Raw genomic sequence first — 16112 nt, 5'->3', positions numbered from 1 at the left:
ATGAGTCTGGCCATAACCTGATTGTTTGTTAGCATTTTTAAAGAAAGAATGTGTCTGCTGGAGTGGAAATTGACCAGTCCATATCCTGCAAAAAATGGCATTCAAGCAACACTTATGCTGGACTATCATGGTAAATGTTAAGGAATATACAACATTTGTGTATGCTAAGAAAAATTGATTAGGCTATTCAATATCTGATTTCTTTTAATCCCTCAATTTTTAAAAACATGTCTTTTCTTTTCTGGGAGCAAACATATATTCCCACAAAAATAAACCACAGAAGGTAAAAATTAATTTCCCAATTTCAGTCTTGTTAACTGACTTGTTTTAATTTAATGTTTTGTGAATGCAGTGCTGTTTCACCTGTTTGGATTAATAACCAATCATATGCACACTTCTCCTTGGGTGTACTCTTACATAGCTGTGTTTTGTTTCAAAGGTCTTAAACTTGAAAGAAACTCAAAAGGCAGAATTAGTTTAAGGTGGTTTGAGCTGCCCCAGTTTCATGTACATATGTACCATGCCAGTATCTCTTCACTGTGTGTGTGATTGGTCCTTGGATGAAAATTGTAGTGCACCAAAAGAATAAGAAGAGGATGTAGGTGAGGTTTTTGGGGCAGGAGAAGGAGAAAACAGATGATCCAGGAGTTAAAGGGTGAGTTAAAAGTGTGAGGGGACAGGGTAAAGAAGATAAACACGAGGGCTGGGGTTGTGGCTCAGTGGTGGAGCTCTTGCCTAGCATATGTGAGGCAATGTGTTTGATTCTCAGCACCACATATAAATAAATTTAAAAAAAGGTCCATTGACAACTGAAAAAATATTTAACAAAAGATAAACATGAAAAATTTAAAGGTAGCAGAAATTTATAGGGAAAGTAAGATTTGTTGGAAAGGAAAAGAGTTGAAGAAAGTAGCAAGAGAGAGAAAGGAAGAAAGAAAAGAAAAAAGAGGCAAGGGAAAGCAAGTACAAGAAGAAAGTCCTCAGAGGCTGGGAGTATGCCTACATGTGCAAGGCCCTAGGTTCAACCCCAGGCAGAAAAAAAGAAAGGATGGAGGAGAGAGAGAAAAAAGAGAGAGAGAGAGAGAGAGAGAGAGAAGAAAGAACTGGGTTATGGTAATTGAATCTGCACATGTGTTCCACCTAACACTGTTCTGGCCTTGAAGATCTGTCCATGCAGTCATCCACACTTTATTTTTCAAGTATTTGGAATCCAACAAAGCAACAAAGTAGCAAAAGAGTTACTTAACTCTTCTCCAGCATCATCCCTGTCCAGATGTGAGTCCTTGGTTCTTGATCAAGCATGGCGAGAAGGGCTGGGGGTTTAGGTCAGGGCTGCAGTGCTTGTCTAGCCTACCTGAAGCTTTGGACGCGATCCCCAGCACTGCACTAACAACAAAAGAATGGCTAGCAAATATAACTTGATCATAGATTGTGTGACTGAGGGTTCTGGGGAAGTTCCCTGGCTAACTTAAGAACTAAAATCTATTCTTGGGAATATTTGAATTCTTACATAGGTCTTCTGAGTGAGAGGAGACAAAGGTGGTAAAGCTTTCTGCACTTATTCCAGACCCACGCCTCCTCCTTTGTCTCTGGTTACTCCATAGTAGAATGTAAACATCCCTGCCTTCATAGACACTCACCTAAGGTTTTGAACATTATATGTAGATGTGAGTAAACTGGCCTGGCTCCTTATGTTTGCCTGCAGTCCAAAGCTCAAAAGATCATGGTTTTCCAGAGCCTGGAGTGGTAGCCAATTATATCTCCACTTTTATTTAAGGTCACTTTATTTTCTCTTCCCCAAAGTTCCCTTTACAGTCTGCAGGCAAGCAAGGCACCTCAGTAAATATGTGCAGGGAAACCTGCTGGAATAACTGGTCTTATGACTACTAACTCTGCAACAGAACTCGTTTCTCCACTTTGGGAAATTACATGCAGCTAAGAATACACTTGTTCATTCAGAATAGATTTTTGGGTCCCACACATCATGGAAAAAAATGGTTCCTTAGTGCCTGTCTATAGTTGATAATAGGGCATCTAAGATAGAAATTCATTTCATTTAAAATTGTAGCTTGAAGTTTAAACAAAAAAGATACAACCAGGATTTTGTACATTTTGAACACTGGCCACATAGCTCAATTGATGAGACTTGGTGCTAATGAAGTTGAAGTTGCAGGTTCATTCTCAAAAAGGATGTGTTTCGGGGCTACAGATGTGGTTGAGCATTTGCCTGGCATATATGAGGCTCTGAGTTCCATGCCCAGCACAGCAAAATAAATATATATTTTTTAAAAAAGGATGTGTTTCTGATAGCAGAGCTCAGTGGATCCTGTGAGAAGATAAAGCCCATTCTACTTCAAGAGACTCGGGTTTTTAATTGTCAGCTATGCCTCAACAAGATTGGAAGAGGGAGAAAGAAACTTAGATCTCTTTAAGCTTTGTGTCCTGCCATTTAAGAGAAGTCATTACCTAAATGTTCCGAGAGAGGAGCATAAGGGAAGAAAAAGCAAGGAAATGTGGCTGGTCTGAAGGACACCTGCTTGCTCCCATTGTGCCCAGGACAGCCTAGTCCCCAGCTTCCTCAGCTAGTCTTGCTGATGGATGTGAAAAGAAACCAGCAGGCTGCATCAAAGGACATAGTGTCCATACCTTGCAGCGTCCCTTTCAGTGCTGGGATATCTGTCCCACTGTGGACATGATAGGAGGTTTTATACTTTCTCCCCCCCCCCCCCGCCCCCCCACCCAGTGCTGAGGATCCAACCCATCTTACACATGCTAGGCACAATTTCTTGCACTAAACTACATCCCCAGCCCCTGTGTCATGCTGCTTTACAAAGCTATTAGAATTACAAGTCTGTAAGGGCACGTACAACATTTTCTCACTGTCTGCTTACTGCTGTTTTCCAGAGCACTCACATTTCCTCTACATGTAGAGCAGTCTAATTGAAATATGAATATTCTCCCCAAAGATGGCATAGACAGAAGGATGAAAGCTGCTCAGAGCTGGCCCAGCCATCTACTGGGTGGTGAAGAATTTCAGTTTTATTACCTATATATTCTGCACAAATTGCAAGGAAAGAATGAAAGGCATTTTGTGGTAGTCTGTCCATGGAATGGAGGTCTGACATCAATACAGAATTTTCTTTTGATTTCATTATGTGTAAAGACTAAGTTAGCTTCACTGCCTATTGTCAGCTGCTGCTTCTTGCTCCTTTCACACACATATATACCCTAAATGAATCTTTGGTCCCTCATTGGACCCAGAAATATATGTAAAAGAAGAGAGTGAAAGTCGGGCATGGTGGCACACACCTGTAATCCCAGCAGCTGAGGCAGAAGGACCATGAGTTCAAAACCAGTCTCAGCAGCTTAGTGAGGCTCTAAGTGACTTAGCAAGACCCTGTCACTAAGTAAAATATAAAAAGGGCTATGGCTCAGTGGTTGAGTGCCCCTGGGTTCAATCCCCAGTACCAAATAAATAAATAAATAAAAGAGGGGGGGGGGAGGGAGAGAGGGAGAGAGAGAGAGGGGAAGAGTATAGATGAAGCCATGCAAACATTGGAAAAACAGCTTTAAGTGTCTGTAATATCTCTCATATGGGAAAGACAGTGTTTATGAACATCGATCATTTATATATTACCTCATTCATTCCAGAATATCCTGAAGACATTATCTACGCATTTTAATTTGAAACCAAGTGAAACTTGTTCAAAGTGCTATAGTGAGATTATTTTCATTTGGGTTAGCATCTGCTCTCTTCTCCAAAGAGTTTCCTTTAGTGAGGAAAATTTAACATTCCAGGACAATTTAGAAAATGCTCTGTTGGTTTGAGTCAGGAGTTCCGGGTTTTAATTCTAATTCTGTTCCCAGTTGTGTTTGTAACTGTGATAAGGCACCTGACATCCTGGCACTTCAGCTTCTACATGAGAAAGATGGTTGGGAAAGAGAGATAAAATATCATTTTCACTTATGAAAAAATATATTGTGAAGATAAAAAATGTCTACCATTCTCATATTGGCAATATTTTCAATGCGGCAATGCCAAGTCTGAGCGTGCCATGAAGGCGTGGGCAGGATGTATGCCAGGCCTATGATAATGGAGAGAGTTTTGGGCACTGACTATGCTTCCTGTTGTCTGAATAGACATGGGGGCAATTACAGAAAAGTGGCTGAGAGCCCAGGACAGAGAAAACAAAGGAAAGGCCCAGCCGCAGCCACTATGACTTGGCATGTTACCATGTTGGGATTCTCCTGTCTTTGTGACACTTGGGCAGCTGCTGCATAAACCTTAAATAATATCAAAAGGGATTATGTGAGAAATGAATAGGAGTAATCTGAATAGGGAATCTGGTAGGTCTGGCCAGCCAGAGCTTGTGGTTAGTCAGTTGTTTGAGCTAGCAGTCTATTAATGTTATTAAGCGGGAGCATGGCTTTCTACTTGTGTGGGTGAGGCTTCATTATGTTATGGGGCGCAACTTAAGAACAGACCGATCACCACTGAGAAGTCCAAATTTGAGAGTCTTTATTAAGCTGGCCGACTGACTGTCTCACACAATGCCCCAATAAAATGGCTATTGGGAGAACAGCCCCAACCACAGGGTTGTAGGGGTTTTTATACCAAAAATCACATCAATCATAAGTGTCTGTTTCTATGATTCGAAATTACAAACTAACATCATGAGATCATCAACAGAGGGGTAAGTGGGTCAAAATGACCCTTACCTAGGTACAAACTAAAGAATGGTTACTAACATCCACACAATCACTGTTTACATGGTACATTGTTTAGGAGCAATAGGAATCAAAAGAGAGCAATTTTTCTTTACATAGGAATTATCATTCTGTATTGTTAAACTTGTCAAACCAAGTAACTGATGATGGGTACAGAGACGGGGAGAAGCTTATTTCCTACATAACATGGAGTCTCAGAGCAAAATGGAGTCTGTTTAGTCATTTCCCCTATAGTCTGGCCTATAACATTCTCATGGAGTCAGCTCTGTTAGCCCATCACAATTAGATAGCCTTTGTGGGTCAGGTGTGGGAGGTAGTAAGACACTAAAGAACTGTTAAGGAGACATTCCTTTGTGTGTAAAGGCTCATAAAAGCTCACTCCTGGAGGAGGCTGGGATATGTTCGAGTCTCAGGTAGATGTGAGTTAGGCTGATTTTTGCCACCATGAGCAGTTATTTGTAAAGGAAAGAAAATGTGGTCTTGGATCCGAGTCTCTGAGTTTCAGCTCAGCTGTGGTCAAGCACTCCAAGGTATGCCAAATGCTATGTATTCATTGAAGGTTCCGATTTGTCTCTTCCAGCTTCTGCTTCCTGCTCCTGGTACCTAATTTCTGCTCCTGCCTTCCACTTTCTTCCTAATGTGAGCTCAACCTTCACTTTCTCTCAGGTTCTCCTTTCTGTTCACTGGGCTACACCCTTCTCCTGCAGATTCCTTCCCTCCGTGTGTGTAAGAAAGTGTGTTCTCTATCCCTCCATTCTCCTCTAGTAGAACAGTAGTATCAGTTTCCTCTTATACTATGTGAAGTTTCTGTCTCCTGCTCTCTTTACTGACCAGAGTAAGTACTTATTCTTCTAAACCAATTTTAAATGTTAAAAATACAGAATCCCTTCTCTGCAACTGAAAAACATTTTTAATTTGATAAACACATTTGTCCTATTATTTTTACATTGTGTGATTGTGATTTGAATAGGTTCTCCAATGGCTTCGGTTGCTCTATTATACCAAAATTTATTCTGCATTTTTAATCTATTTCCTGTTTACCATGCAGGAACCATGTATTCCTTTTAGAACTTTTAAAACTATGCAAATATTTCCATTTAGGTCCAATCTTGTTAGAATGTCCATAAAAGAAAAAGGAGGGCTGTGATTGTGGTTCAGTGGTAGAGCACTTACCTGTCCTGTGTGAGGCCCTGGGTTTAATCCCCAAATAATGCCTTAATTACTTCCAACAGCATTCGATATAATAACATTGGGTCACATTTAAATACCTCCCTTATGCCTGGTAAACGAGGTTGTAGCTTATGGCCTTTTGATTGTTTAAATATTTCTTTTTAGGACTCTGCCCCTAGAATGAAAAGGTTTGCTGTTACCTAGCCATTTCCCTCAGTTGTACTCCTCCATTTTAAAATCCCTTGGGTACTACTTGGAAGTTTACCACTAATTTTATTAAACTCCTTTTTATAGATCCTTCCCTTTACTTCTATTTTATATTCATTTTCTACTCTCATTTCCTGTCCAGATCTACTTTTTACTTACTTTTTGTATTCTCTCCTAGTGAATCATGTGGCAAGTGAATTCAGAGTCTGGACTTTTTTATAGGCCTATTTTCAGGTTTTTTTTAATCAAAGTCTATCTTGCCTATATCCTGATCCTTTTAGGCTTAACCACTGAGGCTCTGGGCCTTGGGATTAATTTGCATTATTTACCATCTAGTCTTGGCAGCAAAGGCACCTAGGTGCCTGTGAGAGCTTCTGGCTGCCTAAGCCTGCTTTCTGCATCTACTGGTTGAGGTGTTTGTGTTGGGACAAGTCAAGGATTACTCATACATACCTAGGGACTTCTTACCCCAACCCTTAGTAGCCATGTAAACTTTCCTTATCATGTAAAGACTTATGACATTTTTAGAATTCTGGCTTTTATCAATGCTAGAATACCAACTATTTAATAGTTTTTTTTAGGATTGAGTTGTATCAAATTGAACCGATGTACTTACCTTTATTCCACATGCTGCAAATAGTCCATGAATTCCTAGTCATTAACTAATACATTCCCCATTTCATTAGTTTTATTCTCCATTAGCTTTTAGAAATATTATAGAACCTGCCAGGTGTAGTGGTGCATGCCTGTAATCCCAGCAGCTCAGGAGCTGAGGCAGGAAGATCTTGAATTCAAAGCCAGCTTCAGCAACTTAGTGAGGCCCTAAACAACTCAGTGAGACCCTGTCTCTAACTAAAATACAAAAAAGGACTGGGGATGTGGCTCAGTGGTTAAGTGCCCCTGAGTTCAATCCCTGATACCAAAAAAAAAAAAAAGAAAAGAAAATATTATAGAACCTGTAAGCCTGATTGGGCAATACTTCCTTATTGAGGCCTAATAAAATAATAAAATGGTTTATGTATCTTTATATGTCAGGTGTTTTGTTCATTTGTACTGGGGATTGAACCCAAAGGTATTTTACCACTGAGCTAAGTTCCCAGCCCTTTTTATCTTTTATTTTGAGACAGAGTCTCACTAAATTGCAGAGATTGCCTCAAATTTGCAATCCTCTTGATTCAGCCGCCCAAATCCCTGGAATTATAGGTGTGTGCCACTGCCTCCAACACAAATCAAGATTATAAGCAGAGGAGAATAAAAGATGCTCTACTGAAATTGAAATGTTTTTACCTAACTCAAAGCCAAATGTTCCTCCTCTCCTTGAAAGTTATCCCCTTTAGAATTTGTTCTTATCATACTCAGTCCTGCTTTTACTTGACACTTGAATCAAACTTCCTTCTTCTGTGTTGTGATGACATTTTCTTCTAATCCCTGCCCCTGCCCGGTTCCCTACCCTTAACATTTGGTGTGTGTTTTTTGTGTGTGGTGGCTTATGTATGCCCTTCTCTGCAGTCCAACCCAAGCCCATCTATCTGTCCTCAGAGGCTGCTACACTTAGGACAGACAATTTGGGAAAGGAATTCAGGAGAGATTCTTGGCATTAAAGAGTCAGCTATAGAATTAGAGCAGGTTTAGTGTTCCTATGAGAACTGACTGACCAGCCAAGGAATCTCTTAGATAAAGTAAATCCTAGGACCCATCTCAGCAGAGTACTAACTCATCACTGCCTGTGTTAGTTGAAGTTGTCCTTTTCCTTTTCCTAGAAGTTTCAGGTACCTGCAAGAGAGACCTGCGTGGAATGTCAGAAGACAGTCTACCCAATGGAGCGTCTCTTGGCCAATCAGCAGGTGTTTCACATCAGCTGCTTCCGTTGTTCTTATTGCAACAACAAACTTAGGTAAGCCAGACCAAAACAGTTCATCTCTATATATAGTTGGCACTCCGGAGGCAATATTTGGCTTTTGGATCATTGGTATTAAAATCTACTGAGATGATGGTGTTGTAATGGAGGCTCCTGGGCTGGGGTTGTGGTTCAGTGGTAGTGCGCTTGCATAGCATGCATGAGGCCCTGGGTTCAATCCTCAGCACCACATAAAAATAAAGGTATTGTGTCCACCTACAACTAAAAAATTAAAAAAAAAAAAAAAAAATTGGAGACTCCTGAATAAAGTAAAGATCCCTATTTATTGACAAGCCTTTCATATAAAATGATAATGATATTTTGGGCATTTAACCACTAAACCACATCATTCCAAGTCCTTTTTTTATTATTTTTATCATTTTATAAGTTGCTTAGGGCCTTGCTGCATTGCTTAGGCTGGCTTTGAACTTGTGATTCTCCTGCCTCAGCCTCCCGAGTCACTGGGATTACAGGTGTGTACCACCAGTCCTGGCTATTATACATTGATATGTTCATTTACATATTAAGACCTAATTTAGTAGAATGTTTTCCCTTGGTGTCAGAGAATCATAGTTAACAAATCTCAAGATGGTACCTACCTGAGTTCTTACTTCAAAGTATACTAAATACTGTGTAACTATTAATAATAGCAATAAAAATAGCCCCTGAAGAGCATGTATATTTTTCCATGTTGCTTCATTTTATTTACTTTCTGAGAAAATAATTATTATGTATCATTTCTTCTAAGTAATTCAAAGATATAAATGTGACAAATTGGGGAAATAGTCCATATTAATTCATTGTAATCACACAGTCCTAGAGAAAGAAGTTACAAGATGTCACTTTTTCCAGTTTTCCTTCCAGAGCAAGCATCCCTTCTAAAATACTCTTGAAAGATCTTCTGGCTTCTGCATAGCATTTATAGGGGGTAGAGACCTCACTACAGCTAGTTCCAGTGTTAGCTCTAGCTAGACAACTTTCCCTTATATTAAGCCAAAATCTGTCAGTGACAGATTTTCATGCATTAATTATTTTTTTACCCACATAATTAATTTTTTCTCAAAACACATTCTCACTTTTATAACCTTTTAAAATACACTAAAATATAGGCTGGGGGTATAGTAGCTCAGTGGTGGAGTGTTTGCCTAGCATGTGTAAGGCACTGGGTTCAATCCTCAGCACTGCATAAAAATAAATAAATAAAATAAAATAAAGGTATTGTGTCAAACTACAACTAAAAAAAATTAAAACATGCTAAAATAGACCCTAAAAAATACTGAGCCAGGTGTGGTGATGCAACTTATTGAGCACTAAGCAACTTAGTGAGACCCTGTCTCAAAATAAAAAATTAAAAGGGCTAAGGATATAGCTCAGGGTAAATTGCCTCTGGGTTCAACCACCAGCACTCAGGTAAAAAATATTGTTACACTGAGCCAGGTGCAGTGGCGCACTCTGTAATCCTTGGGTGGCTGAGGCAGTGGGATCACAAGTTTGAGGCTAGTCTGGACAATTTATCAGGAAGTTATCTCAAAAAAAAAGTAAATAAAGGCTGGGGATGTAGCTCTGTAGTTGAGCACTCGCCTAGCATGCTTGAGGTCCTGGGTTCCATCCCCAGTACCATAGATACATATATACATAAAATGAAATAAAATATGTTACCCTGTAAGAGATCATATCTAAAGACTTGTCCAGTGCTGACATTGGGTAAGACCTACCTCCTGGCCACTGCTCACTGTTCTCTTATTAACCATAGCTTACATATATTTAGTCAGTAGTAGTTATTGAGTGCCAGCTGTTTTCAGAGGATTGTATCCATTCATGTAGAATTAAGTTTTTAAATTATAGTACAAACAGAAACCTAGAGAAAAAAGATTCAGCTTTTTACAAAGGAATATCATTGTAAGTAGTTAACAGGCTATAAATATCTAAGAAATATGAATTATCAGAGTAGGTATGATTACCTAGGGAAGACTTCTTGGAAGAAGTAATTTTTAAAAAGTTTGACAGAGAAGAGTGAAATCATTTGAAAATGGGGAACTCATGCCAAGTAGAAAAATGACTTGTAAAGGTTTAATCTTGAAAGTGAACACATTTTGCATGAGGATTTTAAAAAGAAGAAAAACCACTAATGTGTTTTAAATGGAGTAGATCATTGATGTGCTTTTAAATAAATTTTCTTACTTAGTATCTTCTGAAAATACTAGAAATGCCTGATTTTAGCCTTCAGATATAAATGAGAATATGAAGATTTGCTAACTTTATGTTCTTTTTCTTTTGATCAGTCTAGGAACATATGCATCTTTACATGGGAGAATCTATTGTAAGCCTCACTTCAATCAACTCTTTAAATCTAAAGGTAACTATGATGAAGGCTTTGGGCACAGACCACACAAGGATCTGTGGGCAAGCAAAAATGAAAATGAAGAGACTTTGGAGAGATCATCCCAACTTCCAAATTCAGGGGATACTCCTCAAAGCCCAGGAGTAGAAGATGCCCCCATTGCGAAGGTGGGTGTGCTGGCTGCAAGTATGGAAGCCAAGGCCTCCTCTCAGCGAGAGAAGGAAGACAAGCCAGCTGAAACAAAGAAGTTAAGGATCGCCTGGCCACCCCCATCTGAACTTGGCAGTTCAGGAAGTGCCCTGGAGGAAGGGATCAAAGTGTCTAAGCCCAAATGGCCTCCAGAGGATGAAATCTTCAAGCCTGAAGCTCTTGAGGATGTAGATCTGGATCTGAAGAAACTGAGGCGATCTTCTTCACTGAAGGAAAGAAGCCGCCCATTCACTGTTGCAGCTTCATTTAGAACCTCTTCTGTCAAGAGCCCAAAAGCTTTGTCCTCACCTATCAAGAAAGGTTGGAGCATGTCAGAGCAGAGTGAGGGGTTTGCAGGAGAGATAGTACCAGAAAGGAAACAAATGGAGAGTGTCCAGGTCTCTGAGAAGAATGGGAGTGTGGGAAAAATGGCCTGGCAGAACAAGGAATCTAAAGGAGAAGAGGCAGGGAGGAGAAGAAAGGAAATCCATAGTTTTGAGATGGGGAGTGAGAATCTCATAGAAAATGGTGCAAATGTAGATGAAGATGATATCAACCTCCTCAAACAGCAGTCTCCACTAGAATCTAAGTCTCCAAATAAGTCCAGTTTTGTAGACGACATCTCCACTCAGAATCAGAAATCCCAGGATGTGGGATTCTGGGAGGGAGAAGTGGTGCAAGAGCTATCTGTGGAAGAACAGATAAAGAGAAATCGGTACTATGATGAGGATGAAGATGAGGATGAGGATGAAGAATGACAAACTGCAATGGTGCCAGGCCTTAAATTCTTGTTAGTGTTAGTGAGCCACTGCCCTTTATCAAAGTGATGCACAGAAACAGGTATCATATCATATCATGAACTGACATTTATGCGGAAGCAACTTTGGAAATGAATTTCTGCTACCAAAAAAATGATAATCCCATACTGCAGCTTAAGTGAACCAGTTCTAAACACTAGAGATAACATTACTTAAGTCTTTCATTTTAATAGTGACAAAATGCATAAATGCTTATAAGCAGGAAAATATTCCAACTGATATAGTCCAGATTCCATTGTATTACCAAATGATAAAGTAAATGGATGATGATTAGTAGTACATTTTTACACTACAAATACTATTATGGAATTAGAGAATATAAGGAAGGAATTTAGGGATTGACATGTTATGACTAAATGCACTTTAGCATAAAGGGCACAGTTGTATATTTTTAATGAATATCAATTTTTTTAGTATCCACTGTTAAGAGATGAAATATTTAGTCTTTTTTGAAATTAGGTTAATTTTCTTACTTTCATGTATATGTGGGGAATTCATTGCTTTATATCCTGCTCTAAATCTGGTATTGAATTATTGAGGTACAATACAACCGTCTTTTCAGAGCACCTTTTAAGAGTAACACAGAACATGCTTTGGTGCCTGGAGAGATCCATTGTCTCCCAAATAAGCTATGGTATTTGCCAATGGGTTTGATTACACCCCAAGTGACTGCTTTTTTTCCCCCCGGGTGGTATCTATGCTTCTCACAGTTTACTGAAAGCTGCATTATTTTTGTGAGACTTATTATCACTGTTCACCATGCAAAATGAGTTCAAAGGAGGAATAACAGAAAGAACTGCCTTAAGCCATGTGAGCTGAGACCTCCAAACCCTGTATTTCACTTCTGATGTCCTCTTTCTGAGACAATAATTTTTTAATACTTGTTAGCTCTGAAGTGCATTGATTTTTATTGCAGACAATATTCCCAGGTTGAATTAAATCAACCTAAGGCCTTTTTCTTGGGATGGTTTTCTTTAGTATTAAGGTTTTAGAACATTATAAACATTACTAGATTTGTTGTACATAATTGATATTCCAAACTGTATGTATGAGAGTTAAAGGTGTTTTAAGATATAGGCTTTTCTTTGTACTGCATTTATAGAGATTTAGCTCTAATTATTTTTTAGAGATGTAAAATATTCTGCTTTCTTACCATCTTTCTTAGTCTGAAACATTTTTATTCAATAAAGATTTTAATTTACATTTGAATTTTTCAATGTTCTTTTCCATTATTTACTTACATTGTTACAGTTTTTCAGGATAGACTAGCAATTTGGGAAGGGCCCATTTTAGGGGAAGAGAAGTGCTATGAATATATTTCACCACTAGGTGGTAATGTCAGACCAAGTTTGGACTTTAATCCTCTGGAGGAAGACAAATTTTTCTAGAAAATTGCAAGCAACTTGGCAAGAGAAATTAGTGTGTGCGTTCCAAATAAGATGTTTGTTTCACAAATAAAAATCCAGTGATGGTTTTTATGGTTTATTGTATTCAACATTTATAATTCTGCTGGGCACAGTGGTGAATGTAATTCCAGCAACTAAGCAGGCTCAGGTGGAGGATTTTAAGTTCGAGGCCAGCCTGGGCAACTCAGCAAGGCCCTAAGCAACTTAGACCCTGTCTCGAAATAAAATATAAAAATGTCTGGGGATGTAGTTCAGTGGTAAAGTACCCCTGAGTTCAATCCCCAGTACCAAACCAAACCAAACCAAACATTTAATAATTCACCTTAAAATTATGCCTAAGAATCTAAATAGAATTTCCAAATGCCTCTTCTGAAAATATCTGTTTTCTACTCCAGGCAGAGACATTTTTGGTTGCTTGATATCCTCTGTAGAGAACTGATCCAATTGTTAAAGGTTTTTTTTTTTTTTTTTTTTTTTTTTGGTTATTTAATAGATTTGAAATGTAGATTTCCTTGCAGATAGGGTTGGTTTTGGGGAGGTTGTGTTTGTTTATTCGTTGTGGTACTGGAGAGATTAAGCGCAGGGGCATTGTACACTTTATTTCTGAGCTACATCCCAAGCCCTTTCTTATTTTGAGACAGGGTCTTACTAAGTTGCCCAAGCTGTCCTCATGTTTCTAACCCTCCAGACTCAGCCTCCTAGTTGCTGGGATTATAGGCATTTGCCATTGCTTAGCTTTTACATTTTCAGGGTCAATGTATGTTCTAGGGTCTTCTCTGGTCTTCTAAATGTATGGCAGGGTACTTCTGCTCTTGCCTACACCCCAAACTGAAATTATTTAGAAATCTCTGTTCACTGAACAAATAATCCAGGAGCACTTGACATAAAATATCCAAACCTGGTTTGAGCTTATCCTTAGTATATGTCTGTTTGCTATTTTAACTGTCCACATGGTACACATTGTACAAACTTTGTACAAAAAAAGTCTATTTACCTATGATATCAGTTGAGTATATCACCATATGTCAGGCATTTGGGAACTGAAATTATCCTTATAACCCTTTTCTATACCTTTCAAGTGTTGAGTTAGACATATCATTACTATACAGGTACAGAGAGAAGAAACAAAGAGTAGCTCCAGGCTCAATATAATAATAGGATGTCCTTGTCAAGAGAATGTTCAGATAACACAAGCATTTCAAGAGAAAATTTTAAAAATCTACAGCTAAATAAAAAGTTAATCATTTGTCCCTTTCAGCTCTCTAAATGAAGGCACCTTGTTTGGTTTTGGTATGTCAATGGTGGCAATAGGATGTGGTGAGTTTTTCTGTTGGGAAAGCAGGAAAAGGGGTCAGCTTAGGACTTAAGATGTTCAAGGAGATTCTACTCATGATTACTACAAAGCAAGCTTGATTCAAGCAATTTGCTGGTTGAATCACATCTGGCCAAAGTGAAAACCGAAGTTAGTTGCTTCACATTTTTCATTTTTCATTTTCATCACATTAGCAGTATGCTTTCTAATGGCCAAGAGATTGAGAACTGGTACAAGTGCATTTTGGGGGAAACAATTTTGAAGAGGCAGACCAAGATTATTGCCCACTGGCTCCTGCATTCTAAGTTAGCATGTTCTCTGTTCCTTGAGGTGCTGATTTAAATTCCCATAGGACCAGAGAGGGAGTTTACTTCCTCTTAAAATGTATCTCAAATGTAAGGCAGTTACCATTAAACTATTGCTAGGTTTGGGTGAAATTGACTTTAGGTACTCAGCAGCAGCAATGGCATCGCCTATTAATTTGTTAGGGGAAATCAGGGCTGGGGATGTAGCTCAGCCATACATCATGCTTGAGGTCCTGGGTTCAATCCTAGGCACCACAACCCCCTACCACCCCCCCCAACCCCGGGGGGGGGGGGGGGAGAAATGCAAATTTATGGGCTCTATTCCCAAATCTTCTGAAATCAGAATCTCTGATTGGGGCCCAGAAAAAAAATCTCACTCCATGGGGGATATAGGAAAGCTAATATTTGAGCTGATACACGTTAAGAGTTTGAAAAACTGAACTGAAGCAAATCTTTTATTAGTCTACTCCTTGGGATGGCTGTTCCCCCAACACCACTCCCCACCTTCCTCTCCTTTTGGAACCTTTATGCTGGTGTAACCATGCTTTACTAGTTATAAAGTTACTTCATCTGTTCTCAGGTAAGAGATTTGGTTCTTTTAATCCACCCTCCCCCCATCATTCTAGTTAACCGCTGGCAATTTAACCAGCATGTTAAATTTAACATGTAGCCAGGTTTTTAATAGTCTGGGTTAGGGTTCTAAGGTACTTGAGGGACAACTGAATCTTTTGAAGAGGTCTAGTCTATTTCTCCCCTTGTTTGTGTAGATTTATGTAGAGTTCAATGTTCAGTGTGAGAACCTAAAATTAAGGCAGTTTATAGGATAAAGGTTCAAGGTTCTGAAGTCTAAAGACTTTCTAGTTACCACTTATTATCTAACCTTGGATAAGCTGTTGGATAAGCTGTTGGCCTTTGTTTCCTCCTCCATAAAATACTAGGGATAACAATATCTACTCCAGAGTGTGAAGGGGTGAAATAAACTGTGTAAAACGTACCGTGCAGTACCTGGCACATAGTAAACCTCATTAAATGTGGCTTTTTTTTTTTTTTTTTTTTTTTTTTTTTTTGATGCTGGTGTTTGAAATCTGGAGCTTCCCACATGCTAAGCGCGTGAGGATCACTGAGTTAAGTATACCCTCAGCCAATATTTCTCTTTGCCTTTATGTTTTCCTTTGGGCGTCTCTATTTCCACACGGCTTTTCTTCTATTTCCTTTCCCCAATGAGAAGAATAATTTTTAAAGGCCATTGTTTCCCGGGGAAAAGAGACGATAACTTTCAAGGTATAAAGCAGTGAAAAGGGATGGAGATCATGGAGGAACACGAAGAGGGTAAGAGACTGGGAGTAAGAACAACGCTTGTGGTGGAAAGTTAAGAGTAGGTGGGACTAGATGGAATGGCAAAATAAGCCCCGGCAGGAGGGACCCTGGGAGTGGGACACAGATATATCCTGGTTGGGAGCTGGAATGGACTTGCATCGGAGAAATGCCCGCATAAGGGAGCTAACCCGGTAATAAGGGGTGTGGCGGTGCTCGCCAGGGTGAGGGAAGCGGGACCCAGACCTGCAGTGGGATAAGAGGCGGGGCCAAAGTTAGGGGCCTGTGGTGGGTGGAGCCGAGGCTGCTTGGGAGCGAAATGGGCGTGGTCGTGGCGGCGTAGCCAGGGCAGGGACCCACGGAAAGGCGGCCTCAGTCCGCTGTGGCGAGGTAGATGGGCGGGGAGGCGAGATGGGCGGAGAAAA

General features: G+C 39.6%; 1 protein-coding gene across 2 annotated transcripts in view; it reads left to right on the top strand.

Moving 5' to 3' along the window:
* LIMA1 (LIM domain and actin binding 1) overlaps nucleotides 1-12559 on the top strand; it is an 89169-nt gene extending 76610 nt beyond the window's left edge. For both annotated transcript variants that reach the window (XM_079139778.1, XM_079139777.1), the window contains exons 10-11: nucleotides 7866-7999; nucleotides 10285-12559. In XM_079139778.1, the coding sequence (XP_078995904.1) occupies nucleotides 7866-7999; nucleotides 10285-11290 (1140 nt within the window). In that variant the 3' untranslated portion in view covers nucleotides 11291-12559. The remainder of the gene's footprint in view (nucleotides 1-7865; nucleotides 8000-10284) is intronic.
* Nucleotides 12560-16112: the final 3553 nt, after the last annotated feature.

The sequence above is a fragment of the Sciurus vulgaris genome (assembly GCF_902686455.1).
Source record: "Sciurus vulgaris genome assembly, chromosome: 5".
NCBI classification, from domain to species: Eukaryota; Metazoa; Chordata; class Mammalia; order Rodentia; family Sciuridae; genus Sciurus; species Sciurus vulgaris.
This window is presented reverse-complemented; position numbering and strand designations above follow the sequence as displayed.